The sequence below is a fragment of the Branchiostoma lanceolatum genome, chromosome 15 (assembly GCF_035083965.1).
Source record: "Branchiostoma lanceolatum isolate klBraLanc5 chromosome 15, klBraLanc5.hap2, whole genome shotgun sequence".
NCBI lineage: Eukaryota > Metazoa > Chordata > Leptocardii > Amphioxiformes > Branchiostomatidae > Branchiostoma > Branchiostoma lanceolatum.
Genome location: NC_089736.1, coordinates 5815042 through 5827981, shown reverse-complemented (window position 1 = coordinate 5827981; position 12940 = coordinate 5815042). Strand labels below are relative to the sequence as shown.

Sequence of the window (12940 nt, the reverse complement as noted above, 5' to 3'; positions counted from 1 at the left end):
GCTGTACCATATTAGGGTTTTAGAAAGTGCCAATGTAGTATTTCTTTTCTACTTTTCCATACTTTGTTTTATTATTATTGGCTTCTGTTGTAGAAATCTAACCATCAATTAAGACTTTGCTGTTGCTGTCATTGTTTTTTTGCTGTTCTATCCATTGCAAACACTCCCTATTTGTCAGACTAAGTGTTTTTGCTGTCCTGTCCAGTGCCGACACCCCCTGCCTGCCAGCCTGACCAGTGGGCCTGTCCCAACACCACCCAGTGTATCCAGATCTCACAGCTGTGTGATGGTCAGTCCGACTGTCCCAACAACATGGATGAAAGCAGGACTGGGTTCACCTGCAGTAAGTTAATTTGCATATCTTAGGCTGGGGCTTGCGACTCGTGGCAGCAAAGATCAACTTAATAAGGTCGTAGAAACTTGTCATTTGGTGGCTGTTAGAATGAACAAAGAAGGGCTGTAGAGGAGAGAGTTGAGACAATGGGTAGAGGAAAATGACACTACATAAAGTGCATGCATATGCACGCACGAGGAAGTTGGCTATAGTAAATGCAGAAAGACGGACAAGATTTGTAGAAACTGTTATTAATGATTTTACATTGAAACGTTTGACTCTCAGAAGTTTTAACCAAGATGCCACAGTAAGATGACACAGTACTTCTCACAAAAAATTCTGTTCAAGTTTAAGGTTCAGCCAGAAATAGGAAACTTCCATACTGCCAATTTTGGCCCAATTGTTAACCATTATATGTACCTTTCTTTTCTGTGACCTGACAAATTTTCACAGGTTCCTCAAACTGCGGAACGTTGGCGTGTGAACACCGTTGCCGTGCCTCGCCCGACGGAGGGATCTGTTACTGCCCCCCTGGGTATCAGGTGGCCAACGACAACAGGACTTGTGAAGGCAAGCTATCAACTTGAAGTCATCTTAATCTTCTATTTTTTTTTCTAAAAGTCTTTGTTTTGAAGTACATTTAGTTACTCTCCATCACAGTATAATCATGCTGGAAATAAGATCAACTTTTAGTGTCATATAATTGCTAACTGCTGGAAGTAATATTTCTTTGGACTAAAAATTAGTAAAATAGCTTTTTCTTTTCTTTAAGCCATATGCTGATAAGCACCTGTACAAACTATGTTACATGTACTTGTATGTGTACCAGGTCCTGTTGCATGGCCTAACAATACATGTAATACATTCACTTCTTTAAAGCGAAAAATGACTAGGGGGTAATGAAAATCATGTTCTACAACAAAATTCAGTCTTAGCTTTATAATCCTCACTTCAGATTTAAAACTAAAGCCTCAAGAGTCACTTGACTTGTGAAGTCTTAAGAATGATTGTCCCATCTTTGACCAATGACAGATTTTGATGAGTGTTCTGTGTGGGGCACGTGTGACCAGATGTGCACCAACGTACCAAGCACATACCGCTGCATGTGCGCCGAGGGATACGTCCTGGAATCCAGACGCCACTGTCGTGCTTCAACACAGAGTTAGTATTCCTTCCATTTCTACTTTTGCTTGGAAAAAGGGGCCCTGGCATGCTGGGTAGTTGATAGGCTGTTTTTTGCACTTTCGGGTGTGACCCCAATGTGGCCCCATGGGACACCCTGTGGTTGCTGGGCTATTTTGGGGCCCGTCGGGGTCCCCGAATCATTTTAACTCTGACTTAAAATCAATGCGGGACCTGGTAACAAATAGACGCCATGCAAACACTGGGAGGTACCCCTTAGTACCAGGCAGTCCCCTGGGACAAATTTATGGCCAGCCATATGGGCACCGGCGCCATTGGGACCTAAGCATAACTCATGCAAGAGCAAAGCATCAAATTTACGTATTGATGTCAGGGTGGAGATTGTGATCTCTGGTAGAATCACTGATTCTACTGGTAGAGATTGTGTTCAGAGTCTCTGTTGACAGAGATTGTGATCATCAGGATGCTAGGAATGTGTTAGGGTGGTGTCCTATTTGTAAACCCTGAGTTTCAAGTCAATCCATAATGATTGATCTACTTAAATGATATTATGAAGTTTTAATGTCTTTTTCATCTTTGTTTCCTCAGCTGCTCAACCTCAGATTATCTTTTCCAATGGGAGAAGCATCCTGTCGACTGATCTCCATGGCAACAACATGCGATCCATCATTACCGCATCGTCCACTAGTACCTCCAACGTGCTGGGGATAGACTACCACTACAACGAAAACCTGCTCTTTTGGTCAGACTCCATTAACAACAAGGTAGTACATCTTTGCAGTTTCTTATTCCAGTTCAAATGCTTTTCTGATCTTGTCTAAGTCATTCAAAAGACTTACTTTTCTTAGTCTCCCATTCTCATTTGTGGCCTATATAATATGCCTTGGGCAGGGTCTGCTAAACTGGGCTGAGGTTTTCAACTTTTGCAGGCCTGGCTGTCAGCTGTCCGAACGGTGTATTTTAAACCGTGACTGCTTTCTCATATCTTTCGACATCATTGTATAGTAGATAAGAGAATCAGCTTTACCTAAATAAAATATTAAGGCGATTCTCTGGGCAAAAAGCAGTGGACAACCTCAAGCCAACTGTACACACTCATCACCGCATATCTTCAGAAAAAATTCTGTATCTGCATTGTTTAGAACTTTCTTCAAGCCCTTACTCTAAAAATCAAGGTGATTCTCTGATTTGATCTTTTTTGGTTCCTTCACTTCCCAGATCTTCCGCTCGAACATGGATGGTTCCAACCAACGGGAGATCATCAACATCGGTCTGGAGACTCCTGAGGGCCTGGCGGTGGACTGGATCGGACGGAAGCTGTACCTCGCGGAGAGCGCCGCGAACAGGATCGAGATCTGCAACCTGGACGGAACGATGCGGGCCACCCTGGTAGCAGAGGATATCGACCAACCACGAGGAATTGCACTTGACCCTTCCGTGGGGTAGGAAAGATTTGTTTTTTGTCACGATTGTCGTAGGTCGTCGTACGATTTTGATGTAATAGAATTTTCAATCTGGCTGTGACCAAGCCAACCGATGACAAGACGCTGGAAGACTTTTGCAGATTTTTGTATGTCACAGCCATGACCTCAGTTTGTAATAATGTGATGACCCCACAATGTATGTGTCCACACCTGTAGCTACATGTGTGCTTGAACTCATTGCCAAAAGAATTTGGCCTGTACATTTTATTTATTGAAACAGCTCCTACATTTGTATAATGCAAAATCCAGCATGAAATAAATCTAAAAGGTTTCATGATGTTTTCTGTACAAAATGTTTCAAAAACTGGAATACATTGTCAACATCATCTGGATACAGGTTTGCCTCTAGTTAGTAAAAAACTTGAACCTTCTCCCTGCTGAAGTAGCCTTATGGCACCAAATTTGTATTTGTTATTGGGTTAGGTAGCAGGGAGAAGGTTAATTTTTCAATCCTGGTCCTGACAACAAAAAAGACAGATTCTAGATGTCATGTGTGTACAGTATGTACAAAGTGCTTCTTGCAATAAGCAGTGGGCCACTGGTCCCATAGTAGAGTTGCTAACTTGTGTAACACACATGCTACACAATCATATTGATACAATAAAGAAGATTTATTTTGAATTTTGTGAACTAGGTACATGTTCTGGAGTGACTGGGGTAGCACGCCAAAGATCGAGAGAGCGTACATGGACGGCAGCAACCGGTTCAACCTGGTCGACACCCGAATCAGCTGGGCGGCCGGCGTGACACTCGACTACGTGAACAGAAGGGTGTACTGGGCAGACGGGAGACTGGATGTACTAGAGTCTGTCAGATATGATGGCACTGACAGGTAAGACTGTAATGGACTGATCCTGACTGTCAATCATAATTAACAGCTCAACCAATGATAGCATGGCAGTCAAACCTGTACTACTACATGTTAGTGACACCTCTTCATAACCTTTTGCCTACCGCCTAACCCCATAACCTACTGTATACTAATTTGGTGTTAAATGGCTACCATAGTTGGCTAAAGGTTAGAAGAGATGCAGTGTGTGCTAATTTTTTTCCTTTACTTTTGCAGAAAAACGATTGTGTCAGGAAGTCAGGGCCTCCATGTGATACCCCATCCGTACGATGTCACGCTGTTCGAGAACTACGTTTACTTCTCTGATTGGACGAGAATGGGGGTCGTGCGCATCAACAAGTTTGACGGGACCGGAACTGACGAGACGGTTGTCCACGAAACTACCGTGAGGCCGTACGGGGTCGTCGCAGTTCACCCGGTCAGACAAATGCAAGGTACAGACAGACATATACAATCATAATCAGTCTCAAAGTAAAGGTAAAAGACTGTAGTTTTCTCCAAAGAATTTGCCTACAGATACCATATTTTAAAAGGAAACTGTATGAAGGTTCCATGTTTCAGGAGACCCATACCTTAAGCATGTTAAACTGAAGAAGCCATCTCACTTATCAATTATAGGTAGACTGAGTATGGTCTTACACAGCTTGTACTTACTATATACAAAACTTGACAATGTATATTACTCCTGTAATACAATACAAACAGATTCTGAAACAACAACAATAGGTGATTATTGAATAAACCAACTTCCATGCTCTTACTACTGTAGTATATAACACGGTGTATGTAAAGAGTTAGTCATTATTTCCAGATGATGGTCCATATTTGAAGCTTAGTACACTGGTAAAGAGACATGTTACCTACAGGCAATCTAATTCGTACTCTGATTATACCTCAAGTTCTACAAAGAGTATGATTGACTGTATTCTTCCAGGTCAATGAACTCGATACTTATTGTGGCACATTCTTTATTCCAGTGACTAGTCCGTGTGGAAGCAACAATGGCGGGTGCTCGCAGATGTGTGTCCTGAGCCACCGGTCGGACAACGACGGCCTGGGGTATCGCTGCATGTGTCAGACAGGATATGAGCTGGCCGCTGACAACAGAAACTGTACTAGTAAGTACAGAACTCTTTCTTTGAGAATTTGAGCCGAGTAGCTGGGCTAGCAGACTCAAGATCGAGAGGTTATGGGTTTGATTCCTGGCATTCCTGGCTGGACGTTGTGTCCTTGGGAAAGATGCAAATATTTGACAGACATGCAGCCACACTCTCATTGGTCTAACTGCTAATTGCCTTGCTATCATTGGTTGAACTGGTAATAGTGATGGACAGTCAGGATTAGTCTATTAGTATGGCCAGTTCCATTTTCTGTTGGTAAGAAGCATCGTTTCACTCTCCCAGGACTGGACAAGTTCTTGCTCTTCTCCTCGCGATACACCGTGCGAGGAATCCCGCTGGACCCCATGCAGAGTGTGGACGCCATGATGCCGGTCCTCGGACTGCGGTCCTTCTACATCGGCATGGACTTTGATGCACAAGAGAGGAAGATCTACTACTCTGACACCAACCAGGACCAGATCTACCGCATCAACACTGACGGAACAGGTCACCAAGTTTTTACAATTACTTTATTGCAAGTGTGTATAAGAAAGGTGTCTAAGACAATGCTTAGAAATGGTTTTGTTTCAGAGCTTGTATAATTCCTGGTATCAAAATAAGGTTGTTTCAAATTGTCTGGTAAACTCTTTAAGGCCCAGCAGGAAAATCAATCGGCCAACAAGTCTAGGAGCTCTAAGGACATTTTTGGCAGCAATACACATGTATGCCATGCATTTTCTCCATCATCATGAAATTTTTAGGGTTTGGTCGAAATTGGCAGGTCAATGATTGAACTCTTTTCAATGGGATAGGGTAGGTTTTCAGGCCAAAAAATTGCTTGACTGTCGGGGGAATTTGAGATTTGATGACTTTCTGGTGATCAATGAAGACGGCCGAAACTTGTCGACTGTGTAACAGGGGCTTAAGGATGAAACCATTGAGGCTTTTAACATATTAGAGATGCCATACTTTGTACCTTGTACAATCGTTGTGTAATAAAGTTATACCAGCAGTATAATCTATATTTCAGGTAAAGAGACAGTGGTTCCATCACGAGCCATGGGCCCTGAAGGTCTGGCTCTGGACTGGAAGTCTAAACACCTGTACTTCACTGACAGTGTCTTCAATACGGTAAGTGTTGTAAAATTTTCCCGTACAGTACAAAATGTGTATGTGGTGTTGTTGATGCTGTAGTACGGGAAGTACAGGTCAGAGGCGGTAGAACTAGTTGTTCAGGTCATTGGAGAGGCTAGTATTTTTGTTAGTAAAACCGTAAACCTACTTTCCAATTCTACCACAAAATCAACTCTGCGGAAATAAATGATTTCACAGTAACTGTTGATGATGATGTGATAGAACTGTTTTCTGATTTAATGTTTCTCTGTTCTTCACAAGATTAATGTGGTGCACTTGGCAAACGGCTGGAGAAAGGCCATTGCAAGTGTGAATGTCGGGAACCCACGAGCAATTGTTATTGCTCCACACAGCGGGTAAGTCACTTCTCCCAACTACTAAAAAATGCTATACTTTATATGTCTGCACGCATTGTGTAAACAGTCAAAACTGTACAATTCTTGACTGACCACCTTTACATGACTACTTGGAGATTGTTACATGTTCTGTTGTATACATTACCAATTATTTTTTCTAAATCTTATTCTATTTACCGAACAAAACACTGTTTTGCCTCCTCCTCAGATACATCTTTTGGACCGACTGGTCGCGTCCTGCCAGAATTGAGAGAGCGTTGACAGATGGTGACCAACGCACCGTCATCGTCAACACCACCCTAGGATGGCCTAACGGACTGAGCATCGACTACCCCCAGCTCAAACTGTACTGGTGTGATGCCATGTTTGACAAGATAGAGTACAGTAACTTCGGAGGACAGAATCGAGGGCGCCTGAATATCAGATACATCAACCATCCATTTGGAGTTGTTGTTCACGAAGGTGCGACAGATTTTACAATATTTATTTTATTGACGGCTAAACTGTTTTCGGTATGTCTGTTTGTAAATGTTGTTCTGTGTTTGTAGTTATTTGAATACACTGCCATTAGAGTGGCAGAAAGTGAGTTGGAAAATGACAGCAAAGGTCAGACTTGCCAGAGTGGCAGGAAGTATTAGTTCATAAATGGTAGAACTACATGTACATGTAGTTGTTAGTCAGATATGACAGTCCAGGTCATGGGGTCAAAGGAAAGCTACTAATTCACAGAAATGATAATATGGCTAATTATTTGTAGAGTAATCAACTTCAGACTGTTATTGAAGGAATTCTTTGCTCAAGTAAAATGATAAATTTTGTTGAATACAGATTATGTGTACTTTTCGGACTGGAACTCCCGTTCCATCAACCGCGTGCGGAAGTCTGACGGCGGGGACGAGAGAACGATTCGGCGTGGAATCCAGCAGCTGATGGAAGTCAGGGTGTTTGATCCAGCCAAGCAGAGCACCAGTAAGTCGGCCATCTACAGAAATTATGCCAGATTCCACTGTAGATTATTTCAAGAGAAATCGAGTCAAACCTGTACTGGTGACCGCATAAGGACCACTTGGCCATTGTGGCCACATTTTGATTGTCTCTTAGAGTATGTTCCAATTGACACAAGCAAAAAATATCCTATCTGTAGTGACCACTAGTTTATTTTGACCATTGTTTTTCAAGTTCAAGTTCTTCAGTTGTCGCTACAGATAGGTTTAACTGTACATGTGTAGCATGAGGGTAATGTAACTTGAACTGAATATGTAAGGACGTGGAGTAGGGTTATGGTGGTGAAGTTGTTACATACAATGACATTTTACATGATTATACACATACATTTTTGCATACATTGTGCCACTGCCAGAAAGACAACATGTTTAAAGACAGAGAAAGGTTAGCATCGAAGGTCTTTCTTGAGTATTCAGTGTTTCCAACCTCAAATATTATTGTAATTATTAGAAAGTGTACTTAAACTTCTATAATCACACTTAATCAAACTTTTCCTTTCGTAGGGGATACCTTGTGCACGATGGACGGTGGGTCCCGGAACGACTGCGATCAGTTCTGCTTCACGGTACGGTTCAACCAGCGCAAGTGTGGGTGCGGCTACGGTTTCAGTCTGGACTCCAATGGCAGAACCTGCAACCCCGATCCCTCCAACCAACCACCGACCTCGCAGTGCCTCAGCAGTAAGTTTTCAACTGTTGCTAGGTTACTTGTCAATATACAGAGGTTTTGTTTTTTGGTGTGTTTGTTTGTTTGTTTGCTTTTGTGTGCATAGTTATTTGAATGCAGTAGAACAGCTGGGTTCCAAATGCTAGGCATGGCGGGGACACCGACAGGAAGTTAGGTCAAAGTGCCTCAGCAGTAAGTTTTTAACTGTTCTAATCTTTAGGGTGGTCCCTTCACTTCAGTTGACTAAGTAACTGGTTTCAAAGGGAGCCATTATAAAATCATAACAAATCAGGATACAAAGGTAAAAGAACCCACCACACCTTTCGAAAAAGAGTAGGGGCATGCCCCGTTGTGCGATGGTCCAAACCTTACAGTCTGGTCTGGGTTGACATCTTGAAAAGGTGATAGTCACCTGTTATGTCAAACCTTCCACAAATGTGGTAAATCAAAATAAATAGAAAATAGATAAATAAAACGGATAACTTAACATAAACTGAATGATTAATACAGTAAAGTTGCTATGTTACTTCTAAGGGTACAGAGGTTTTACTTTCGGTGTGTTTGTTTCCTTTGGTGTGCATAGTTATTTGAATGCAGTAGAGTGGCTGGTTTCCACATGCTAGGCATGTTGGAGACACTGACTGGAAGTTAGGTCAAAGGACCCAGAATAGTTAATATATCATTTCCTGTCTTCAAGTTCCATCTATATGCATGTCTGTTGCCTTATGTGAGCCAGTTGTAAAAATGCAATAGACAGAATCAGCAAAAAATTCACGATATTAAATGATTATTTTTTTTTACCACAGCATCATTCAAAATACACATATCAAGAAATTGAGAGTCTGAATTTATGCGATGGAATGTATTTCTTACTTTCTATATATCTTATGGTCATACTTTTCCCTCAATTACAACCCCTGTCGCCAGGTTGTTTTTTCAATCCTACTCTTGTTTATGCATTGAAGGTCTCTCCTTTCCCTGTTCCAATGGGCGATGTATCTACCGGTACTACCGTTGTGATGGGGACGACGACTGTGGAGATGGCTCTGATGAAGAGGGGTGTGGAACAGGTCAGGGGCAGCACCTTGTAATTACTGTAAATCCTGAAATTATTGTGGTTGTTTTATTGTCACGGTTTTCGCAGCGACCTCTTACTGCAAAATCACGACACCGCCAATTTGTGTTGCTACTGTACCACAGAATTGGAAACTGAAAATCAGTTTGCTAGTCTGAATGGATCTGAGCAAAATGACGAGCCTGACTTTGGTTTTTCAAAAATTATAATCGGCTGGCGCAAACGACTTTTAAAAACCAGTAGGCAACCTTGCCAACGAAATCCCAACCTCAGAAGACCTTGCTCAAGACTAACTCCCAACCATGGTCTGGAGAAGGTTGGGAGGCCATAGTCGTCTATGTGACAGGGGCTTAACTCCCTGCCATGGTCTTGAGAAGTTCGGGAGGCTATGGTAGGCTACATGTATGTGTGACAGGAACTATCTCTTAAGCTACATGTATGACTTGAGCTGCGTCAATGCTACAATTTAGCATCCAAGTGATTAGCAACTGATGTGCATAAACCTCTCTTTGACCACAGAGCACACCTGCTCACCCTTCTCCTTCCACTGCACCAATGGAGCCTGCGTCCCTCTCCGCTGGCGCTGCGACAACGATGACGACTGCGGCGACGGTTCGGACGAGGCAAACTGCACCGTGCGGTCCTGTGTGAGCGGTCAGTTCACGTGTGACAACGCTAGGTGTGTCCCCGACTTCTGGCGGTGTGACTCGGACAACGATTGCGGGGACGGTTCTGACGAAAGAGACTGTGGTAAGTGGCAAGCCCTGGCTCTTCTTGAATGAGTATGGTGTATACGTACTGGTATACATCGTACACATTCAAGATGGTGCATAGGGCGGCACCCATCTCCATTTCTGTAGCCTGGGCCACATGACTTGATGCAATCGCTACAGCAGGGGACTAGTCCACTGGTAGTGGTGTGTGTTCAACCTAAATGCTTACAAGTTACATCAGAACAGTGGTAACAATATTTGTTTTTCATTTCTAGAGGGGTTGACTTGCCGTGCTGACCAGTTCACGTGCGACAACGGTCGCTGCGTCCCGCAATCCGCCGTGTGCGATGGCAACTCCCACTGCTCGGACGACTCAGACGAGAGAGACTGTGTCTTCTCGTGCTCACGTCAAGAGTTCGCCTGTGCCTCAGGGGACCAGTGTGTACCAAGCTACGGTCGCTGTGACGGACACCAGGACTGTCGGGACAGCTCAGACGAACTTGACTGTCGTGAGTTATCAGCCTTGAAACTTTGAAACTTTATTCAGTATTTACAATTTCGCAGGGTTTTTTTGTAAACCTGAATTGCGTTGCAAATTTACACAACAACAAGTCAACATTACATAAGAAAATGAGCCATCAAAACTACACAGAGGCAAATCACACTTGACACGGTCACAATAGATATATAAAATCTGTTAAAAACACACTTACCATAGTCACATTAGATATATAAAATCTTGGTGACGATCATCGTGCAAATATACTAAGCTAAAACATTAACAGATATAGAGATCATGGCAATCAATGTAACCTTTTGGCTCATTGTTGCATCAATTTTAGTTTCACAAGCCACATGTGAATTGTAACAAGCCATGTGATTGGTCGACAGTTCATATTGACAGTCAACCAGAGTGGAGCGCTGTATAACGAAAGGAATGGTAGGATTATATCAGACAATGGAATGGCATGGCACTAAGTGAAACATAAAGAAGAAAACAAATCCAAGAAGGGTGGAGAAAACTGGTTGCCAGATCTTCTGTGGTGCCCCTGAAATATAATGAACGGTCATATAATTAGACTAAGGGTTAGATGAGAGATGAGATATTTTTGCTTCCAGCATCCCGGCCCCCGGATGGTTGCCTTGACAACGAGTTCCACTGTACGACAGAGCAGGAGTGCATCCCTGCGCGCTGGGAGTGTGACGGCCATGCAGACTGTGTGGATGGGTCCGATGAACACACCTACTGCCGTAAGCAAAATGTTCCCTAGACTTCAGAAGTTTTTAGGCCTGCACTGTTTTATTAGTCCTTTCTGTGAAGGCTTTTCCAGACACCATTATAATTTTTCTGGCTTGGTTTCCTTCTTTTATTCTTAGGTTTTAGATTATGATTGAAGTTATTTTGCACTTACCTACATTGTACCATAAATCAGTCAGATTATGATAGAACACCAGTCCTGTTTCCTCCAGGTTCAAGGAATGTCATTCTACTGCATGACATAGACAGTTTGTGAGCAAAATCCCCCCATGACGAAACCAGTTTGTGTGGTTCAAATTGGTATATTAACATTGCTAAGCTAATGTTATTCTCAGGTTTTGAGTTACCAAACTTGTCAAGAGCCTGACAATGTATGTACACTTTATTGTTGTGAAATTCAATGTCAAAACGTTCCAGTCTAAATGGGGAAGGGAATTTCCCGAGCAGCCTTTGTAACCCCTGCTTCTCCTAATGAGTCAGTGAAGTCATGCTTGTCTTGAGCATTGATGTTTCTGGCCTAGGGTGAAGAGATGCTGCTACAGTAAGAATTAGTTCACTGCTTCGATGAGTGGCCCCCTACGGCCTTGCACTGAGCGAGTTTGTTGAAAAAAAAAAGTGACTTTGTTCCATTTCCCCCCTCCCTCCCCCAGCTGCGTTCACGTGCAGCCAGTACCAGTTCCAATGTGAGTCCGTGAATCGCTGCATCTCTCGCTGGTGGGTGTGTGATGGCGACAACGACTGCGGAGACATGTCCGACGAACAGGACTGTCCAACGCCGTCGTTTTCGTGCCCGTGGGGCCAGTGGCTGTGTGTTGGTGTGGATGAGTGCATTACGTACGGGCAGGTGTGCGATGGCACAGAGGACTGCTCAAATGGTGCAGACGAGGGCCCATGTAGTAAGTGGTTCTGTACATTCAAATAAAACCAAGGCCGTTTGTCAATTGCAATGTCACTGTTATTAGAAGAAAAAGGACTCTGGAAGTAATGTAAAACTGTACATGAATTTGATTTGTAGAAAAGGGGAGGATGAGAGTTGTTTTCAAAAATCAGAAAGAAAAATATAACGTTTCTACAAATTAAAAGATTTCACTGCGATGTTACAAGTTAAAAACTATGAGTTAGATATTTTGGGGGGAAAATTTTCTCCCAAAACAAGAAGCTCAGAAATTATTCACTGTTATCGTGGTGCTCCCAAAATTGGATAGGACTTTGGAACCCACAATGTCTTGTTTCTTTACCACACCTCAACATACATACATGTGCTATGTTTTTCTCCAGACCCAGATGTCTGCCACGAGAACAATGGCGGCTGCAGCGATGTTTGCGTCGTGACGGTGTTCGGAGCGCAGTGTGAGTGTAATGTGGGCAGGCAACTGGTCGAGAACAGCACCAAGGCCTGCGAAGGTAAGATTCTTGTTTCTTTCACTGTAACTTTATGTTCCCTGTTTTCATGGTCACCTCTGTACCAATCATCTGAAAAAAACTGTTGTTATTTTTTATTATTCTTTCACACATCCGTTCTGTAAATCACTTGCCGCCACCGTGAAGTTAAAGTTCAGTGAAAATGTCCATTTTCCTTACACCGTGAAATTTTGATACCGTGAAGATAAAGGGAATTACAGTATGAAGACAACTTTTTCTTACAGGTACAAATGAATTCCACGAGGAAGAAAATAATTTCAAACTGTTTACTGTCAATGCACTTAATTTTGCTGGGATTTAATTTCGCGGTAGGGAGAAAATGGCGCATTCAAGGTGGTTTTAAGTTTAACTTAGTGTTTGAAACAATAGTAGCACTACAGTCATAGGTGGGCAAAATGTG

General features: G+C 42.8%; 1 protein-coding gene across 1 annotated transcript in view; it reads left to right on the top strand.

Moving 5' to 3' along the window:
* Positions 1 to 12940, top strand: part of LOC136421131 (low-density lipoprotein receptor-related protein 2-like) — an 87411-nt gene that overhangs the window by 18703 nt on the left and 55768 nt on the right. Inside the window, exons 8-27 of the mRNA XM_066408282.1 lie at positions 206 to 343; positions 788 to 904; positions 1367 to 1495; positions 2066 to 2241; positions 2696 to 2919; positions 3596 to 3793; positions 4028 to 4245; positions 4789 to 4929; positions 5215 to 5418; positions 5942 to 6042; positions 6307 to 6401; positions 6610 to 6863; positions 7230 to 7370; positions 7910 to 8086; positions 9038 to 9142; positions 9667 to 9897; positions 10136 to 10369; positions 10980 to 11111; positions 11769 to 12014; positions 12397 to 12522. Of these exons, the coding sequence (XP_066264379.1) occupies positions 206 to 343; positions 788 to 904; positions 1367 to 1495; positions 2066 to 2241; positions 2696 to 2919; positions 3596 to 3793; positions 4028 to 4245; positions 4789 to 4929; positions 5215 to 5418; positions 5942 to 6042; positions 6307 to 6401; positions 6610 to 6863; positions 7230 to 7370; positions 7910 to 8086; positions 9038 to 9142; positions 9667 to 9897; positions 10136 to 10369; positions 10980 to 11111; positions 11769 to 12014; positions 12397 to 12522 (3387 nt within the window). The remainder of the gene's footprint in view (positions 1 to 205; positions 344 to 787; positions 905 to 1366; positions 1496 to 2065; positions 2242 to 2695; positions 2920 to 3595; positions 3794 to 4027; positions 4246 to 4788; positions 4930 to 5214; positions 5419 to 5941; positions 6043 to 6306; positions 6402 to 6609; positions 6864 to 7229; positions 7371 to 7909; positions 8087 to 9037; positions 9143 to 9666; positions 9898 to 10135; positions 10370 to 10979; positions 11112 to 11768; positions 12015 to 12396; positions 12523 to 12940) is intronic.